Source organism: Panthera pardus, unplaced genomic scaffold (genome assembly GCF_024362965.1).
Source record: "Panthera pardus isolate Hobbes unplaced genomic scaffold, ASM2436296v1 HiC_scaffold_23, whole genome shotgun sequence".
In the NCBI taxonomy this organism is placed as follows: Eukaryota; Metazoa; Chordata; class Mammalia; order Carnivora; family Felidae; genus Panthera; species Panthera pardus.
In genome coordinates this window covers 3963262-3984390 of record NW_026526799.1, presented here as the reverse complement: position 1 = coordinate 3984390, position 21129 = coordinate 3963262, and the positions used below count along the sequence as shown (strand labels likewise).

The window sequence follows — 21129 nt, the reverse complement described above, 5'->3', positions numbered from 1 at the left end:
GATGCATGGAGAACAGCACATTTCACTACTTCAGACTCAGTCTGACCCCTTACCTAGGATGAAGGGGCTTGAAACCCTCAACTTCTATGGAGACCAAGTGCCATTTGATTGGAAAACCAGGCCTGAAAACCCCATCACTGAGGCACTTTTCCCAGTTAGGTCTCATGGGCAAAACCTTCTATTACAGGCGGGAGAGTCCCAGCTACAACATCACAGCTAGAGCACTTGGGAGGGAGGGGAAGGGAGGGGAGAGGAGGGGAGAGGAGGGGAGGGAAGGGGAGGGAAGGGGAGGGGAGGGGAGGGGAGGGGAGGGGAGGGGAGGGGAGGGGAGGGGAGGAAGGAGGGAAGGAGGGAAGGAGGGAAGGAGGGAAGGAGGGAAGGAGGGAAGGAGGGAAGGAGGGAAGGAGGGAAGGAGGGAAGGAGGGAAAGAAAGAAGGAATGGAGGAAGGAAGGAGGGAAGGAAGGAAGGAGGGAAGGAAGGAAGGAAGGAACGAAGGAAGGAAGGAACGAAGGAAGGAAGGAACGAAGGAAGGAAGGAAGGAAGGAGGGAAGGAGGGAAGGAAGGAAAGAAAGAAGGAATGGAGGAAGGAAGGAAGGAAGGAAGGAAGGAGGGAAGGAAGGAAGGAGGGAGGGAAGGAAGGAAGGAGGGAAGGAAGGAAGGAGGGAAGGAAGGAGGGAAGGAAGGAAGGAGGGAAGGAAGGGCTCTCATGCATCTTTGAGGCAAAGAGAGCAGACAACCACGTACAGCAAGAACCACTGACAAATCTGAGAGATCCTGACTTGCTGCCACGAACAGGGTGAACACGTGGGTTTTGCAGAACTTACAGCCCTGCTCCTGTCGAGATTGATACGGATACAACTGATCACATGTAGACAGAGCCCCACAGAACTGATCGCATGTAGACGGAGGCCCACAGGGACTTACTTAATGGAGATGCAGAATGTAGATTCCTATCGCGTGATCTGAAACCCGTCTCGGTAGATGTGATCACAACATTCACTTCAACGACACTAAAGAATTAAATCTTTCTGAGAATGTCCACTGAAATCTGAGAATAAAAGGACCCAGGGAGAAAGTGGGAGGCAGAAGGATGAGGAAGGAAAGACAAAAACGACGGCTCAGTAGATTCTGGGCGGAAGAAATCTGTGGAACACTCAGACAGATGTGTGAACGGCTGTGAGGGCACATCAGAGCAAATCCCTGCTTTGAACCCTCCCTTTTAAAGGCGTACTGACTGGGGTGCCTGGGGGGCTCAGGCGGTTAAGCACTCAACTCTTGACTTTGGCTCAGGTCATGATGTCGCAGTTCATGGGATCGAGCCCCACATCGGGCTCTGTGCTGAAAGCGAGGGGCCTGCTTGGGATTCTCTCTCCCTCTCTCTCTCTGCACCTCCCCCATGCCTGCTCTTTCTCTCTCAAAATAAATAAATAAACTTAAAAAAAAGATACAGGTGTACTGACAGAACTTCCTGGGGACACGTCCTTCTAAACCAAAGTTTAGGGCACAAGTTGTACTTTTTTTTTTTTTTTTTTTAATGTTTATTTATTTTTGAGAGAGAAACACAGTGTGAGCAGGGGAGGGGCAGAGACAGAGAGAGACACACACAGAGAATGTGAAGCAGGCTCCAGGCTCTGAGCAGTCAGCACAGAGACCGATGTAGGGCTCGAGATCATGACCTGAGCCGAAGTCAGATGCTTAACCAACCGAGCCACCCAGGCGCCCCACCATAAGTTGAACTTTTGAAACAAAGGCCGTCTTCCTGGCCAAACTGCAAAAGTTTCGCGGAGCATGAGCCTCAGCAGTCGAACGACACACATCCTGGTCACCAGCCCCACCAGATCTGGCCCAGCAGTCTTCCCTTCACCAACTGAACCTCTCTGAAGCCTGGTTTCCTCATCCATAAATCATAAACCTTTAGGGAAATACGCAATAAAGATAGTTCCCCTCACCCTGGCTGAACTCGCTCTTCTACGGAAACAGACAAAGATGCCATAATGACCGTCTGGCATGACCCTACGTCTGCCCGGAGCGTGCCATTCTGTGGCCTCGGTGACATAGATCCTGGGTGATCACAGAGTGGGGCAGACAGCGGGGGAATAGCCGGCCGGTGCTGAGATCCCACCGCTGCTCCTGGAGGGAAGGCTTTCTGCCAGGAGTAGCCTTCTCTTCCCTACACACGTTTTCCAGAAATTTCTACCAAGTACACACAGAAGCCAGTGCCAGTACGACAGTGGTTGCGAGGATACAGGCTTGGCCTGAGGCCACTGTCCTCTCCCGTGGGCAGTCACGTGGCAGTGAGGGGACACAGAAGGCCAACTACACATAAGACCGTGACACAAACGACGGATGGACGGAGCCTCTCAGGGCAAAGCTGGCATCACGTCACATGCCACCGTCATCCTCTTTCAGGACATCGCCAGGGTGGTGCCAATTTCACCGAATGCGTGAAAGGCAGCTGTCGGAAGCCGCACTGATTTTCTGATTCTCCTGAGGAGAACCTCCGGGGGCGCCCACCAGGCTCTCCCCTTGAGGGACGGGCCCCCAGAGGCTCCAGCGTGACCAGGCCTGGGTGACACCCCATTCTCAGGATACTCTACTTAATTATTTAAGGAATGAGACATTGTTTCCTTTGTGGGCAAAGCTTCCAGAACATTTAAAATTCATGGGAGAAGCCAAGGAGTGGCTTTTTTTAGCTCCCTTCCTTAAAGCGAGTGGTACGGCTTTCAATCAGACTCGTGGGATTCCAATTCCAGTTTTCCAGAATATTCCATCCTTGGTGAGGCATGCCTGCTTTTAGGGAAAAAAAAAAAAAAAAGATTGAAAGAAGAAAACAAAACATAAAAACAAAAAAAGAGGAAGCTCTGACAAAGCCAAACTCAATTAATCATCACTTTTGTCTCACAGGAGTCACTTGTCTGTGCCAAAGTAGGGCAGGAGTCCAACCGTCCCTCGGGACACGCGGGGCCCGCTAGGGGAGAAAGCTGTGCTCAACCCAGGCCCACGAGTGCCACAGGATGCCACATGGGGGAAGGGAACCCAGTGCCGCAGACCACGTGGGTGCGTGACGGGGCCCACGAGGGGGGCTCCCCACCCTGAATGGGACGTGGGGGTAAGCTCAGACAACACCACGGAGAACACAGTTCCCACACCACAGAGGAGCCAGCTGAGGCCCCCGAACAGGTGGAGGGCCCACTCCCCAGAATGATCTTTAATTCTCGCGGCTCCAGAAAGGCAGGCTTCCGGGGGCCCCTGCAGCCCAGAGCTGCACACCTGAGCACCCACGGGGGCCTCGTCTCCCCAGCAAAGCCCAGCCCATGAGATGCTCTCCCTGAGGACGGAGAAAACCCGGTCACACCCCAAGCCATTCTTCATCAGAACGGAAGATCTGGACAGAGTTTCTGCCAGTCACAGCCCCCGACCCCCAGCTTCTGTCGCCAGCCCGATGCGTACCCCACCTGTGACAGGTGCTCACAGGTTCCCCCAGATGCCCGCAGAGCCAAACCCTATGCCTCCCTCTCACTGAGCCAGGTTCCGGCAGCTGAGTCCACACAGAGCGAGCCCCGAAGGATGGCTGGCTGGCTGCATGGAAACTGCTCTCCTCTCCCCCTACCCTCACTCTCCGGCCCCAGTTCTCCCTCGCCAGTTAAATGCACCCCCAAGTCTTTTCAACAGTGGCTCTCATCTCTTTCTGGTCAAAGACCCCTTTGAAAATCTGATAAAAACGATGGATACCTCCCCAGAAAAGCACATACGTAGACTTCTCCACGGAGTTTGGGGAAGGGGTGTTCACGGACCCCCGAGCTGCATGGAGAGACCACTCTTTAAGACACCATCCTTCAGGCGCCTGGGCGGCTCAGTCGGTTAAGCGTCCAACTCTTGGTTTCAGCTCAGGTCGTGATCTCAGTTCATGAGTTCGAGCCCCACGCCAGGCTCTGTGCTGACAGCGCGGAGCCTGCTTGGGATTCTCTCTCTCCCTCTCTCTCTGCCCCTCCCCTACTCCCCTCGCACACACACTCTCTCTCTCAAAAATAAATAAACAAACTTTAAAAAACAAAAGACAGCCTCCTTCGAACCCCCCTCTCGGAACGTGTCCAGACCGCTCCCGCTCCGCTCCTCCTGAAGACATCTTTGCACACGTCTAAACCGGGATGAACTCCGGTGCCAGAACCCAGCATCCAGGTGCAGAGCAAAGCAGACCATCACCTCCTTTATTCCTGCCGCGTCACACTTGACTGAGGTCTTCAAAGCGTCGATCAGTGTTTGGGACGAACGCATCTTCGGGGCGGACTCAACACGGAGCTCACCTTCCCACTACAAGGCCCGGAGTCCCCTCCCAGGCCCGGGGAGATGCGCCCACGACCGCAACCCAGGACGTGAGCACTCCCCCCTTTCTCGGCCACTCGGCCCCACTCAGGCTCCAGGCTCCTCCCCGCACCGTCCCCCTTCTCCAGGGACTCCCCGAAATCTGTCCCGAGGTCGGCAGGCACCGGCAGCCCAGCCGCAGGGGTGTTCCCCGCACCTTCCCGCCTTCCCCGAAACCGGGCCAGTCCCTGAAGGCCGCACGGCCACGCACACACCCGCACCCACACCGCTCTGTGCCTCTTGCCTTGCAGGTAAGGAGAATACAGGGGAGGCAGAGGATTCGGGCCCTGGTGGCCCCCACACGTGGCTCTCGCCATGGCCTCAGAGCCCGGCCATCCCCGCCACCTGCCTTGCAGCCAAGCTCGCCAGCCTCCACGTCACTTCCTGCCACTGATCAGGGGCTTCAGCTCCGGGCCCAGCTTCTCCCTCTGCCCACCTCCTGTCACTGTCACCACACACGCGGATAACCCCCAACGCCCCGGACTCAGCTCCTTGTCCTCCGCTGCAAGGCCCTCTTCGCCCCTTCAGGGCGCTCTCCCACAGCCGTCCGCGGGACCCCTCGCCACCGCCAACCGGGAGAACGCCCCCTCCGAGTGCGACTTTCCAGCACGGAGGTACCTCCCACCCCACAGACTCCTCCAATCCACTGCCCGGCTCGCTCTCCACCAGCCACCTCCTGGCCTCACGCTCTCCCTCCACGCCCCCTACCCAGCCTGGGAGGTCTGTCCCTGCCACCCGTCCCGCGTGAACACCCTCCGCCCCAGCCTGGCGCGCCCCGCCGTCCACCTCCTCCAGGCCCACACCCAGGCCACTGGGCAGCATCCCCAAAACTGGGCGGACACGTCTCCCTGTAAATTCCGGTTCTCTGACCTCAAACTGTCAGTCAGCAATGACGCACAAGTGTGGGGCTCTCTAGCAGGCCCGCCGCCCACTCCCAGACAACCCGCACCTTCTCCTCCTCCGTGTTCCCACACCCTGCCCTCCACCCTGGCTCTCGGCACGTGACCCCGCCCCACGCTTCTTGGAGAAACCAGGAGCACCACCAGAGCCCAGGTTTCTTCCACCAAATGCACACCTGCCTGTATCTGCTCCTGCCGCGGCCCCCTCCCTTCCTTCCCGTGGCAGGGCGCCTCCCTCGCCCCTCCAAGCCACAGCCCTTCCCCGGTGCTGAACCCCACCTCTGCCGTCTTCTCAGGGCCGAGGCTCCCCTGTCATCCCTGCCAGCATCCACGTGTGCTGGGGCTCTCCTACCTTAGATACATTTGCTTTGTTTGTCTGCTTGCTGTTTTTGAGAGAAAGAGAAAGAACGAGAATGGGCAGGGGAGGGGCAGAGAGATCAGGAGACAGAGGATCCCAAGCGGGCTCTGCACTGACAGCAGAGGGCCTGACTGGGGGCTCAGAATCACAAACCATGAGATCGTGACCTGAGCTGAAGTCGGGTACTCAACCGGCTGAGCCACCCAGGCGCCCCTTAAATACACTTCTCCTTCACCGGCAGCCTCTTATGAGATCGTCCTACTCTCTGCTCCAACAGCCAACCCCCTTCCCAGCCTCCTTCGCTGTCCCAGCGCGAGGCTCCCAGCCCCACCTGACCACTGACCCAGCTCACGCCAGGGCGTAAGCAGGTGCCACTGTCATCTGCTCAGAGTGCAGCTCTCAGCAGTGCAGCGTGGGGGGTCCAAGCCCTCCTCCCGAGACGCTCCTCCCCCAACTTCTTGGCCGGCTCCTCGTCCAGTACCAGCGAGGAGACAAGGGGTGCTCTGGGCTCGGCCCCCAGCCCCCTCCTCCCCTGCCCACCCTCCCTCCACCATGACCTTGTCCCGTCTCCAGCCTGACGTCTGCTGAGCCCCACAGGCGTGTAGTGACCTGCCTTCTCCCCAGCTGCACTCACCACCTCAAGCGGGACACGTGGATCGTTGACCTTGACTCCCCCGGCCTCACTCCTGACCTGCTCCTCCTCCAGGCTTCCCCACATCTACTGGGTGCTTAACCCGGAAACCACAGGAGTCCTCCTTATTTCCTCCCTCTCTCTCATCCCTTACCCCCCAGCTAGTCCCTCCGAAGGTCCTGGCAAACCCATCTCCAAGCTCCCATTCCTTCCCCTCTCCTCTGCCACCTTCTTAACCTCGGACAGTGCCCTCCGTCACCGGTCACCCGGCGCCCAGGAACCCCAGCTCTTGCTTCCGCACTCGCCCCCTGCCCGTCCAGGCTCCACAGAGCGCAGGGGGATCTTCTTACAAGCTGAGGAGTGGGTCACCTCCCTGGTAAAACCCTCCAATCTCACTGACTTCAATTTCTCAAACACTCCAGGCAGCTCCTGCCCACTCTGTCTGTACACCTGCTCTCCCCTCCACCTGGAATGCTCTGTTCCTGTTCTTCACACGAGGCAGCAGCTTAACTGTCACGTCTTCGGGGAGGCGTCTGGAGCCACACGCTCCCAAGCCCGTCTCAGCCCTTGTGGCTTTCCCTCGCACAACCTGCAGTCATTTTGTTTGCAAATCCATTCACAACTGGTCTTTTGCTTTGTTTTTGTTTTTTTGGTAATGGGGAGACAACGGGAGTCTTTCTCCTTCACCAAAATGTAAATTCCGTGGTGAGAGAAACCATGTCTCATTCACTCATTATTGATTCCATGTTGAAACGATGATGTTTTGGGTATACTGGCTTAAAACACATTGAACTTATTTCACCTGTTTCTTTTTGCTTGTTTACTGTTTTCATTTTATCTTCGAGAGAGACAGAGAGAGAGAGGAAGAGAGTGCAAGCAGGGGAGAGGGGCAGAGGGAGAGAGAGAATCCTAAGGAGGCTCCACACTCAGCATAGAGCCTGATGTGGGGCTCGACCCCACAACCTTGGGACCATGACCTGCGCCGAAATCAAGAGTCAGATACTTAACCGACTGGGCCACCCAGGTGCCCTTCTTTTTGCTTTTTATTTTTTTTATTGTTTTTCAAGTTTATTTGAGAGACAGAAAGAGCACATGAGCGGGAAAGGAGCAGAGGAGAGAGAGAGAATCCCAAGCAGGCTCCGTGCTGTCACCGCAAAGACCAACGTGGGGCTCAATCCCACAACCCTGGGATCATGACCTGCGCCGAAATCAAGAGTCAGAAACTTAACCGACTGGGCCACCCAGGTGTCCCTCTTTTTGCCTTTTTTTTTTAATGCGGACATTAGAATATGAGAAATTCCGTATGTGGCACTGATGTTTCTATTGGACTGTGCCGGTCCGGTTGGCCATGATAGGGGAGACGCAGATCATGATAATATGTTGACATAACTCTGCATTATAATGACATGTTTTGTGTGATTAACGACACAGGGGGGCATGGGCCAAGTCCTCAGTGTATCCAGAAGGCAGGCAGGTCAGGCTAGGTTACAGCAGGCCTGAAATGCCAACTAAGGAGGAAGAAGTCACAGATCACTGCTACCGAGCCGGAGGCCTTGCAAGGAGCTTACGTCAACCGTTCGATCCATGTGCCCAGGTGAAGGCTGACACCGGGATGACAGAGGATGTGTTTCAACATGGTCACAGGGCAGATATCCTAACGCCCATGCCAGCTCTGGTGTATTCCCAGTCCTCTGTGAAAGAACATGCAGTCTAGATATTCCTGTCTGCACAAGACTCTGTGCTCCCATCTCCTCCTCTCCCCTTCTGAAAGAATAAGGGGCGCCTGGGCGGCTCAGTCAGTTGGGCGTCCAACTTCAGCTCAGGTCATGATCTCACAGTCTGTGAGTTTGAGCCCCGCGTCGGGCTCTGTGCGGACAGCTCAGAGCCTGGAGCCTGCTTTGGATTCTGGGTCTCCCTCTCTCTCTGCCCCTCCCCGGCTCCTGCTCTGTCTCTCTCTCTCAAAAATAAATAGACATTAAAAAAAGCCTTTTTTAAAGAATGAGGCTCATCTAAAGCGACACGGTATTTTTATGACTCGGTTTCTCTGACCATCTCGGCTCTGGGCCATGGTGAGACTCCCTGAATGGGACTGAGCAGAGACTGACGTGCAGGAGCAACCAGCCCATCTTCCACGAGACACCTGCTAGGCCAGGAGGGGGTTGGGGGGGGGGTGCGAGGGCACCGAGAAGCCGCCACCACCCTCCTCCAACCCTCAGGCGTCGAGCTCACCCTCCAGGTCAGCACATTAATGTTCGTCCCTCCAAGAGATTATCTGCTCCCGTGGAGCAAGGAAATCCACTTCTCACAGAGGTTAATAAACTTACAGATCTCATTACTCGAAGAGGTCATGCTGGCAAGAATTTTAATGCGTTTTTTAGAAAGGGTCTGGAATAATTATTACAACAGAACAATGGCTACTCGGAGGAGCGAGGGCAGAAAGGTGACTGATGGGGACAGAGCAGCTCCCCCTCCGCCCGCGCAGCGTCCCCCCACTGTGGACGGCACGGCGCTAGGAGTCCAGGCAGGGTGGCCGTCTCTGTAACGCCCACCGTCTGGGGCCGGGACCACCTGCCTCTGCTCTCGCTCCCAGGTCGCCGGGCGTGTTAGCGAGTTTTCTAGCTGTGGTGACTGGCACCTTCACGGACTCACGCTCTTGGGACCCCCAACTGAGCCCTCAAGGCTACTCACCAATGTGGATGTGCCTCCAGCTCACTCCCGGCCCCGACCTCCACGACCAGATGCACCAAACCACTTACCTCTTCCCGATCTACCCCGGTCCTCCGCTCAGTTCGTTAGCTCAGGCTGAGAAGGAACAGCCAGCCAACCAGATTCACCCAGCCCCTCGTTCCCCTTCCCGCCGTGGCCTCGGGATGCCTCCATTCCTGCTCCTTGCCTGGTCTCAGGGGACGACCCTCCAGGGCCCCTCCGGAGGCTTACTCCTCCCCTGAGGCTCCTGCTCTAGCTGCCTCCTGCCCCCAGCCTCACCGGCTCTCGCTTTTTCTAGTATCTTCAATCTCTTCCTCTTCTTTGCCCTCAGCTCCCAACACGCTCAGTTTATCACACAAAGTCAAGCTTCCTTCCACCCTGACTCGCCCACAAGCTCTCCTGCATTTTCAGCCAGATGGTCCACTCCTCACCACATACCCACTCCGTGAAAGGCCTTAAGTGGATTGGAGCTTTACTCTGGGCTAGAGCTCCCCTTAGAATCCACCCTGCCCTAACACCATTCCCCACACAGTGGTGGTTGGGGTACGCGTAGGTCCCCACCCTTCTCCAAGCTTTCCGAGGCCTCCGCCCAAGAGCAGAAGCCCCGCTCAGTGTCCTCTCTTCTGGCCTCTCTGTCTCATCTACTGGCTCCTTCTCCATCCCTTCAACTGTCACTCTTACCCAGAGCTGCACGGGTCATCTCCCTGACCCGTCCTCTCCTTGGGAGACCGAATCCAGAGGTGACAGCTCCCAAATCTGTACCTCTGGTTCTACCTTGACTGCTGAGCTCCAGAGCCGGATTTCTACTTAGAGAGGCCACCCTGTGGAAGACCCACCACAGATGGGAATTCATCATCTCCACCCAAACTAAACTCTCATAATTGCCCCTCACCAAAAAAAAAAAAAAAAGTACACCTCCCCTTGTGTTCCCAACCTCAGCCAATGGCACCAGTTACACGGTCGAGAAACATCTGAACGGTTGGCAACCCAGCCTCTCCCTTTCTCTCATCCCAGCAATCAAGAGCCGTGGGTCCACTGGCCACATGACTTCCACAGGGGATCTGGCCCCCAGGAAGAGCATCTCAAGAACACGGACTTTGCTCTCAGACTCAAGCTGGATTCCCAAATTCTGCCACCTTCCTGTGGGACCTTGAGCAGATCATGGAATCTCCCCAGGCCCGTTTCCCCAACGACGAACTCGAGGGCTGCTGTAGTTCAATGGGATGTAGTATAAACACAACAGTTGCAACCTACCAGCATCTCAGGAACGGACAGCTTCATTTGTGCCCCAATTAACAACTCTCTAGGAAAGATCCTCGAGCCCTCCCAGCCCCAGCGAGGCCCCTTGCATGTATTTTCTGTTTTCTCGTATCACGTGCATTCCCCAAGCCTGTCCCGGATCCATTACAGAACAGGAGGGGGTTGACACCACACACACCTGTGTCACGTCTTCTCTCTCCCCTCCACCCCTTCTCCTCCTGACATTCTGCGTGCAGACTGCGGCTCGGTCCGGCAAGCCTCTTCTCCCCAGTCCATTAACTCTCCGCCCTGCCCCCCTCACTACTGTCTCTGGAACCATGTTCTCCACCCAAGTACCATTGTCGTCTTCAAGCCTAAAAATGTCCTCTCATTGCCTGCAGACTGAGTCCACAACTCCTCGGCTACGCACCACACTTCCTCCTCCTGCCTCCAGTCATCTGCTCCCCCAGCTCCCTGCCTGCCGCCTCTGCCAGGCCTCATCCTTTGGTACCAGGACTCCCCTACCTGTGGCCTCGCCCCTGGCTGGCTCCTCGCCACCCACGGGATTAAGTCCCAACACCCTGCCACAAAGGCCTTTCCCTCATGCCTGTACCTTCCTGACCTTCTGAGCACTGGACCCGGCCGTGTACTCGACGTTCTCCCTCCCCTCTCTGCCCAGAACTCACAGCTTCGGCATATCAAAATGTGTTGCCTTTAACCCTCACAACCACCCTATGATGTTGGTGCCATTATTATGCTAATTTCACAGATGAGGAAACTAAAGCTCGAAGGCAGGCAAGGTCTCAATCTGGGTCATGCAGCCAAGTGAACGGGACGCCAGGACTGAGTCCAGGGTCTCTGTGCTGGACCTCCATGCCTCGTCGCTTCCCATGGGCATGAGCAGCTCTCCCCATCGAAATGTCTCCCACCGCCCACCCCCAAACTCCTACTCCTCTGCCTGGGAAACTCCTACCCACCCTTCAAGACCCAGTTTGAAGGTCACCTCCTTCAAGAAGCCTTCTCAAACCTCTTGCAGAGGGAAGCATGTTATCCTTGTTCGTATTTCAAGAACGAGGCTCATCTCGTTGCCCTAATATCCTGCTCACCATCCTTCTCTCTTGGGAGGGCAGAGCCCCTGTTCTACAACCTCTAACTTCTTGGCTCCTGGCCCAGAGATGGCGCTCAGCAGCTAAGTGGTGGTCATTGGTCAGGCAGGAGCCGATGAAGAGTTGAGGGCGGATGAGGAGGGAGTTCAGACCCCTGGGAGCGGGTGAGGGCCACGAAACGCCAGGCCCTGAAACCCACGGGTGCATAGCCCACACGGCCCCCCTGGCCCCATGTTGATCCCTTAGGTAATGTCTGTTTAATGTCCACCTTCCTCGCTACACTGTAAGCGTTATGGGACCACAAACATTCACCACTCTGTTCCTGGCACCCCAAAGTGGACGGGCTCTTGAATTTCTTGAAGGAACGAGTGAATGATCACACGAAGGGCTCTCTGACCAGCAACGTAAGTCATTAGTCTGAACCCACAATGGGGAGCAACCCCTCATTTCGTTGCCCACACTGACACCTCCCCGTGAAAGCAACCGGCCGGCAGCCTGGCGTTCTTGTTGGCAAATGTGGGTCGGCTCTCCTGACCGTGCCCATCCTCTGCCGGTGACTGCCCTCCACCCACACAGCCTGCGGGGTTTTGTGCTGCGAGCAAGGCTCCAGAGGGCAAACTTCATATCGTCAGGGTCACCCGATGACGGGAACGACTCCAGCACCGCTCAGGACTGGGAGCAAGCAGCTGAGAGGATCAAAGATCAGGGACACTCTGGCCACATATTCCAGAAGGTTCCTCAGGGGTCAGCTGCCAAACCCCCACCCAAAGCAGAAACGATGGTGATGTCGATGACAGTAATCACAGACCTGGCCACCACATGCTGAGTACTTATGTGTCGGGCACTATGCTGGACGCTTCACACACATTCCCTTGTTTGTGGTCACTTTACTGTGCATTTAACAGATGAAGATGTGGGGGCGCCTGGGTGGCTCAGTTGGTTAAGCGTCCGACTTCAGCTCAGGTCATGATCTCACGGTCTGTGAGTTCGAACCCTGCGTTGGGCTCTGTGCTGACCGCTCAGAGCCTGGAGCCTGTTTTCAGATTCTGTGTCTCCCTCTCTCTCTGACCCTCCTCCGTTCATGCTCTGTCTCTGTCTCAAAAATAAATAAACGTTAAAAAAAAATTAAAAACAAAAACAGATGAAGACAGTGACATCTGAGAGATGAAATGACTTGTCCAAGCTCACACAGCCAGGGGCTGGGGATCTGACTGCATTTAACCCTGCTCCGTGCCCCCCCCGCCCCCCCCCCCCCCCCCCCCCCCCCGCTACAGGCGGCCCTCCATGACAGGGAACTGGCCACCACGTAAGAATGACAGTTCTCTCTTGAGTCACTCGGAGGCGTCAGAGAGCTCTTCCCCGACCTGCAGAGCTCAAATCTGCCTGGGCACCTGCTCTACTAGAAGCTCCTCTCCCGGCCCTTTGGAGCCTCCCAGAACAGCTCCACTCCTTTTCCCCACGAGGACCTTCTCTGTCACCTCCCTCCCCGAGGACAACACAAGTCAAAGCGCCTCTCCTTTCCTCCATGTATCTGAGCAACTCCATTAAAAGTTTTTCCCAATTAAAGATCCCAGAAGGAATCCAATACCCAGGCAGCAGGGTCTGCAATATTCCTCACTAATTGGATCCCTGTGGACACCCCCTACCCAATAATCCACAGACGACAGTGCCCCCCCCACCCAAGACCCAGAGGACAAATGGTCTCAGTCCCCCCCCCCCCCCCACCAAACGGCCTCAGGTGCCACTGCCTGTGACGTCCCCAGGACAAGGCACAAAGAAAGGGGCCTGCCAGAGCCCCTCCCTTAGCGGGACCCCAGCCTCGATTCGGCTGGAGGACACCTGCACGCCAAGAGGTTTCTTTTTTATTATTATTATTATTTTAATGTTTTATTTATTTTTTAGAGAGAGTGTGAATGGGGGAGGGGCAGAGAGAGGGGGACAGAGGACCTGAAGCAGGCTTTGCACTGACAGTAGAGAGCCCAATGTGGGGCTCGAACTCACGAACCGAACCGCAAGATCATGACCTGAGCCGAAGTCAGACACTCAACTGACTGAGCTACCCAAGCCCCCCCCCCCCCCCCCCCCCCCCGCCAAGGGATTTCTCAAAGCACATCTCTCAGGCTAAACTCTTTGGCTGGTGGCGACACCCCGGTCCCCAATTCCCCAGCTGAATAATAATAATAATAATAATAATAATAATAATACGACTATCAACCAGGGTTGTGAATAAAAATGTGTTTTTCTCCTTAAATCTCTCTAGTCGTTGACAAATGTCTAAATGTGTTCCCCACAAAGCATATTTTTATTCTAACAAGCTAATTTGAACTATAGTTTAAATAAATTCTCCCAGAACGATACCCTATGACTAACAGCGCTCAGAGGCAGAACTACGGGAGACTCTGCCGTAGTTGAGCAGAGACTTCCAACCCGGTACCTTCCCACACAAGCGCGCCCCACTAGGAAACCGGGCCACGATGCCAGTGCTCACGTCCAAACGCATAACACGACCGAGGGCAGCCTATGTGCACGGTGTCTAGAAATACGGAAAACAAAGAGCTGGATGCAACCGACTGAGCCACCCAGGCACCCCTGCCTGTGTTGGCTGAGACGTGTCACAGGATTTATCCAGCTTGTGTGTGTGTCTGTGTGTGTGTGTGTGTTAATTGCCTTACAACCGAAGCAGGGAATAGAACGTCCTTCCAGTATATATGTCCCTGCCAGCCCTCTCGCCAAGGGAATTCTCCAAAGGAGGGGCCGCGGTGCCCACCAGACAAAGGGCTTTGAAGCACCGTGCTTTCTGCTCACGGAGAACCTTCCTGTCCAGGTCTGCAAGCGGAATCACTCTGCCCTGATATTTCCAAACAAGCAGAAATAGTTTGAGCAGCTGGGTCCTCGTCCACCAACCACCCTTAGCAACAACGATGAATTCTTGATGTTCTCACCAAGATTCACCAAGGAGCAGTGACTCACCCAAAATTACGCAGCCACTGCAAATTACCCGATGTTAATTGTGATCCTGGTTTCTCTACCATTTCTTTCCTTTGGTAATTCATTTAGAGCAAACCGATTGCTTGAAGGAATTGTCAAAATGTCTTTTTTTTTTTTTTTTTTAATACGCTTGCCTTGTTCTACAGAGGATTTAAGCGAGTTTACAAAGATGTATAAAATTTAGCAAAACGAAAAAATTACAAGTAGGTGTGGATTTAAAAGATGACATATATTTGGGGCACCTGGGCAGCTCAGTCGGTTGAGTGTCCGACTTCAGCTCAGGTCATGACCTCACAACGGTTTGTGAGTTTAAGCCCCGCGTCGGGCTCTGTGCTGACAGCTCAGAGCCTGGAGCCTGCTTCGGATTTGGTGTCCCCCTCTCTCTCTGCCCCACCCCTGCTTGTGCTCTGTCTCTCTCTTTCAAAAATGAATAAACATATAAAAAGTTAAAAAAAAAAAAAGAGATGATGTATATTTATAGTCACCGTCATGAAAAGATGTCCCTCAAGGTATTTTAAGTTGAAAAACTTACGTTACAAAACAGATGTAGGAGATGATTCCATTTCGTTAAAAATACATTTGTTCTAGGTAGCCCTACGTCTAGACGCAGAGACACACGTACATGCAGAGAAATCTGCAAAGACAGACATCTGATTGCCCAGGGAGGCTATCCCTGAGACGTGGGATGACAAGTAATTTTCACTTCCTTCTTCATGCTGTTATTTTTTAGTATGAACGTGCAACATTTTTATAATTAGGGGAAGAAAAGCAAAGTTATTTTCATTTTGTTAAAAAAAAAGAGAGAGAGAAGTAAGAGCAAAGGAAGGGCCATCCGACAGAGCAAGGAATAAAGGTAACGAACGAGGGCTGGTAAGTCTGCCGAGGGTGACCGCACATTTAACTCTAGTTCCCCGGGAGCCGTTACAGAAAAGAAACCCACTATTGACACAAGTCATGAGGTCCTCTTGACAAGAACAAACCACCTGCTTTGCTCTGAGTCTGTTTCCAGCAAGAATGATGGCACGTCCCCCAAAGTGAAGGTCAACCCAAAGAGTGGTCATTCCTTGCTATTCATTCATTCATGCACGCATGCATTCATTCCATACACGCCTAGTTAGGGCCTACTCCATTGTATATTCTTCCAGCTCTGACACGGAATGTGACACTAAGGGCTGCCTACGTGAGGACGGTGATCATCAATGCTAACAGCGCCCTGGTAGTCCCTGTAGCATACGGGGGCATCTGTCCTACATGTCCCAAATAGGTGGGCACTGCCTCTGACACCCTTTGCGTTACAACATTTCGTTGAAACACACACATGAAGCTGGTACTTCTACACGTGGCTTTACCTCCGATTCGGAAATACGATCTCTGTTAAGGGCAGGAGTGACCTAGTAGGTCTGCTCATCCTGGATCTCCCAACAGACTCTCCCAATAAATGCCTTACAGACGAACAGATCGAATGAACCTTAGTAAAGTGAAGTTTAGAAAGCCCAAGACAGAACCAAGAAAGACAAGTTCCTTCAACAGATCTGAGAGACCGTATCTGTTTTTGTCAACACGAACCCAAAAGCAAAGTTCATACTCTGCGGGAGGAATGGAAAATTACACGAGAAGGAATGAACATCAAAGGAAAGCTACCCAGTATCGGTTACCGAAAGGAGGCCCAAGGTATTAGATCACCGCGATTGTTATCGCGCGTTGCAACGTAATCTTGGCCGGACAAAATAAAGGAGTGTAAACCAAAGCCCGACAGGACTACAGTCGGTCGTGTTTGTAAACACTGACAAAATCAGCCAAGAGTCACAACAGCAGGCAAGCTGGCTTTTCTGTTACCTTTTGCAGGCGAGTAAAAAGATAATTTATAACCCCAATACTCGGATGACAGCTGACAGCCTGAAAATTAACCCAAGTCATAATAAAAGCTAAGTGGCTTGCTTTAGCATTAAAAGAAAATTGCATCCAAATGTGATTTCTTTCTCTCTTGGCCCTTGTAACCCTCAATTAAGCAAGCCATATAAAAGGTGATCCCAAAATTATCACAGCTCCCAGGCCAGCATCCAAGCAAGGCTGCCCACCGCATTCAAGCATTAACTCCATCAAAAAAGTACTGGGGCCTACAAGGGGCCTGTCACTATGCCAGGTGTTAGGAGACACAGGTGACAAAGGTAAGCCCCTATCCTTGTGGGATGCCAGCAAGGACAGATTGTGACTAAGTTTAAAAAAAAAAAAAAAAGAAAGAAAGAAAGAAAGAAAAAAAAAAGCCCACATGATTGCAGGTGCGCTGTGGTGAGTAATCGCAGACAAATAGGTGTGGCTGTGTTCGCAAGGAACGGCAGGGGTCGGAAAGGCTCTGCAGGTGACCCTGATGTGGGAATCTGAAGCATGAGGAGGAAGGTATTTGCAGAGCTAGGACAAGAACCTCCCAGGCAGAGAGAAGAGCAAGTTCAAAGATGCCCCCCCCCCACCCCGAGCAGGGCAAGAGGAGAAATGAGGCTCACGTTAGCAGAAGGCAGTGAGGGATGGACAGGGGACACTAGAGATGAGGCACAAGCCATCCCCCTGTGGCTGCAGGGTGTGCGAGGTGACCTGATCCGATTTGCAATTTTTAAAGCCAGCTACTTGGGCCCCCGTATGAGAATGGACTGGAGATACCCAGAATGGGAGCTGGTCCAGGAAAGAGGCAATGGTGGCCAGGACCAGTGTGGGGGCTATGACCATGGGGACAGGTGGACACCAGACAGTACCCCGGAAGTAGAACCACGGGGCCCACTGACAGCGTGGACGTGGAAGGTAAGGGAGAGGAGAAGCAAGGATGATTCTTAGCAAGCGGGTGGACGGTGGGGCCACTGACTGGGATGGAGAAGATAAAGGGAAGGTCAGAACTGGAAGGGGCATCAGGAGCTCGTTCATGGACAAGAGTTGGAGGCCCCCAGAAGGGCTGTGTTGGAGATAAAAACGTGGGAGTCACCAGCAGGGGTGGGTGGATAACGTTACCTAGGAAGGGAGTGTTGACCGCACAGAGGAAGCAGGTCCGGTCCGTAAGCGGCCCATCATTCAGAGGTCAGACAGAGGTGCAAGACTGGACAGGAGCCATCAGGAAGGGAAGCAGAAAAGCAGGGGAGTGTGGCGGCCAGAAGCTGGCTGGAGGGGGGTAGGGCAGTTGTTCCAGGGCGGGAGGGAACGGCCGAGAGGCTAAGGCAAGGGCACAGGCTAGCAGCGACCCCACAGTCTGGGTGGGACTGCAGGGTGTGGAGCGTAATCCAATGGTAGGCAAAGAAAGCCAGTGGACGCAGTGGCTTTGGGACAGATGTTTTCAGGGGAAGGGAAGCAAAGAAGCAGGAGAGAGATGCAAAATGACAGAAGCTATGGTGGTGCTCTCCAACATGGCGGTGCTCTCCAACATGGCGGTGCTCTCCAACATGGCGGTGCTCTCCAACATGGCGGCGCTCTCCAACATGGCGGCCACCACCATATGTGGCCATTTCAATGGAAATTAAATTACAAACTCAGGCCCTCGGTCACACTAGCCACAATGCCCTAGAGCCACAGGTGGCTGGGGCCGGCCAAATTGGGCCATGCAGACACAGCACTTTTCCATCAGTGTGGAAAGTTCTACTGGACGGCCCTGAACCAAAGCATGTTTGTATACTGATGGGAAAGAGCCTGGACGGGGGGATGTGGAAGAACAGAGCAACGTTGCCGGACGAGGTGAGAGGGGGACAGGGTGGTGGGACAAGTGGGTGAAACAGGTGGGAAGCAAGACACGGGGCCACAGGGAGAGGAGACTCTCCTTGGTCCGTGGCTCCCATTTTGTTCGCGGAGGGAGGCAAGGTGTGGTGGGGAGGGGACAGACAGAGGTCTGAGGAGGAGAGAGAGTGTGCCAACCAACAGCTGCCTCGGGAGTCAAAACACAACCTTACTAGGGAAACCACACACTTAACGCAAAACACTTAACGGAAGAGAAGCGGAAACCGTGAGTGTCTGGAAGAGGACAAGCATCTGAAGTGGGAGAAGTAAACTCAGATTTTTTGTTTTTTTTCCTCTGAAGTCGGGGCCACGTCTACACAGTGCAGCCGTGACAGGGCTGCGGGCAGGGCCGCAATGAGGTTCTCTACTGGCTGCCCTTTCCTCCTTCCCCTCGTCCTACTCCACTCTCGGAAAGGATGACATTGGTTCTATTTTGGGTGAAAATAGCTCCCTCCACCCTCCTCTGCCTGAACTGCTTATCCAGCCTGAACTCCATTTCAATTTACTGCCCTGGTTTGTCTGCACCCGTCAATTACGGAAGAAGCGCGTATATTAAAACCGGCAGAAGTAGGCAGGACTTGCAGACCGGCCCTCACCTACACGGAGTAACAAGCCACGTACCGAACGACGGTAAAACTCCGTGAAAGCCACGCTCCATTTTCACAAGGTTCCCCCAAGCCGCTCCTCCCCGATGCTCCACAAACAAAAATTATCTTGACATTTCCTTTCAGCGTTTGTGAGTAAACACTTTCCTTTCCACAGAACTATCTGATCTCAACCAACAGAGTTTCAACGTTCGTCTCTGGATCACGCAAGTGTGTTGAGTTCGTTTTGTGTTGTCTGGGGGAGGGAGGGAGAGCGTTAAAATGATCAGACCCCTTTTATCTCCTATCTGGAGACCTACATTTGCCAACTCCTTTTTCCCCATCAATTTCTTTTTTTTTTTTTTTTTTTTTTTTGTAAAGTATGAAATCTGAGAGCCTCAAAGGTTCGCACAGAGAGCGGCCTTTTCATAATCTACCAAGAGGTCGCTGGAAATGTTACAGAAAACCCGCTTCCCAGCCGGCGTGCCTCTGGTAAAATCACCCCCAGTTTCTCCGTGTGGGAAATCTCCTGGACTGACGCCAACGTCTCAGGCGAATCTCTAGGCCCCTCTCGCCACCCCCCCACCCCTCCCCCCACCCCCCCACCCCTGCTCATGGAGCTCTGGACACTTCACCCAAACTCCTCTTGGCCTGCCTCTGGGTCCTCCAGACCCCACAGGTGAAGTTGGCCGGGAAAGAGGACTCCAGAAACGGCCTGGAGTGAGGCGCAACGGAGCCGCTGACCCACGGGAGCTAGGTCAGGCCACCAGGACCATGTCGCCCCTTCCACGCCTTCCCGATCCCACAGAGAAAACCAACATCTCCAGACGCACCCAGGAGCCGTCTGGGGGTCCCGAGAAGGGCTGTCTGGAGGGCGCTGAGCACCCAGCAGGAGGCAGACACGCGGAAACTCTGGTTCCCTGACCCCCAGCGCCAGCCCCACGCCCCCTGGCAGGCTGTGACTTCCCCTCTGCGGAGGCACCAAATGTCCCTCCACAAACGCCCGCCGGCTGCCCCCCCCCCCCCGGGGGCAGTCGCCCGACCACCGAGGGCCTCAGTTTCCGCATCTGTAAATCGGGCTACAGAGCTGTTCCCTGAAAACGGACGGCCCCTCACCGCCCCGTGCTCCCATGGAGCGAGCAGATGCAAGGAGTTAATCGTGTTATTAGCACCGTGGCTCCCTGACTCACAGCGCCTACTGCTCACGGAGACGCCAAGGAGAAATCAATCCTGCTTTTTCAAATGACTTTATATACTCACAAGCATTAGTCACTCCGACAGAGTATTTCAACTTCTCCCCCTGAGCCTCTTACTCCGTCGTGTCCGAGGCCGGAGCCTCAGCCCGGCTCCTTCCGCACTCCCTCACCCCCATCCCGCTCCAAGCAGAGTCCGAACCCACTATTCCTACGCCGGGGGGGGGGGGGGGGCGGTCAGGATTACTCGGTCTGCTCCCCTTCCAGGAAAACTTCTATTTCCATTCGGCTTGTCACGAACCCCGCCGCGGAGGACGACACACTGCCCCGCGCGCTCGCACACACAGGCCCCGGAGTTGACCGCGCGCCCGGGGCCGGCTCGGAGGCGGCGGGCCACCGCGCGGGGGCCCCAAGTCCGCGCCCCGGCCGGGCCGCCCCTGCCGGGGACCCGCGCGCGCGCGAGGCGGAGGGCGCGGGGTCGACGGCCCCCCACCCCCGGCCGGCCGCGCGCCCGTCCCCCTCCCCCCGGACCCCCCGACGCGCGGAGAGGGCGCCGGCCCCCCGGGGGGCTCCCTCACCCCATCTCCGGCGCTGCTCCGGCGGCCGCTCCGACGGGCCCTCTGGCGCTCGCTCTCCGCGCGCTCCGCAGCCGCTCCCCGCGCCGCACATGCGGCGGCCCGTGCGCGCCCGGCTCAGCCCCGGCGCCGCTCCATGCCGCGGGGCTGCGCGGCTGCCGCTGCCGCTGCCGCCGCCGCCGCCGCCTGGCGCGGGCGGGCGGGGGCTGGGCCGGCGGGGGCGGGGCGGCCGCGCTCGGGCCCCGCCCCGTCCCGCCCCGCTCCCCGCGCCGGCTCCTTACGTAACCTCGGGGGGCCCCCCCGGCCGCGGCGCCGGGCAGAGGGCGGGGGGCGTCCCCCCGCGCCGCCGCGCGCTCCCCGCCCGCCTCCCGGGAGGCCCCCTTCCCTCGGCGAGCGGCGTGGGCGCGCCCCGGGCGCTCGGCGCAGTGCCCGCAGCGAGCATCCCGCCGGTCCGACCCAGAGCCCCGCTCGCAGCCGGAGGGACTTTGGGGCCACCTTGCGATTGCGGATGAGGGAACTGAGGCCGCGGGAGGGGAAGTGAGTTGCGCAAGGTCACGTATTCAGATCAGAGCTCAGATCTCCAGGATCGGAGATGGGCACGGCCACGCCCCTCCTGGAAGCCCACCTGGGTGTTGCCGTCCGTTGCCAGGCTGGGCGGCTCAGGGTACCCGCTGCCATGAAATTCCGGAAAGCCAACGTGGCGGGGAGGATCCGGCACCTGCAGCAGGTGTTCTGGG

General features: G+C 55.6%; 1 protein-coding gene across 2 annotated transcripts in view; it reads right to left on the bottom strand.

Moving 5' to 3' along the window:
- Positions 1-20808, bottom strand: part of HOMER2 (homer scaffold protein 2) — a 93654-nt gene extending 72846 nt beyond the window's left edge. Inside the window, exon 1 of one of the 2 annotated variants that reach the window (XM_053888638.1) lies at positions 20396-20808. In XM_053888638.1, coding sequence (XP_053744613.1) covers positions 20396-20400 — 5 coding nt within the window. In that variant the 5' untranslated portion in view covers positions 20401-20808. The remainder of the gene's footprint in view (positions 1-20395) is intronic. The other variant, XM_053888637.1, reaches the window with a different exon arrangement.
- Between the last annotated feature and the right edge of the window lie 321 nt (positions 20809-21129).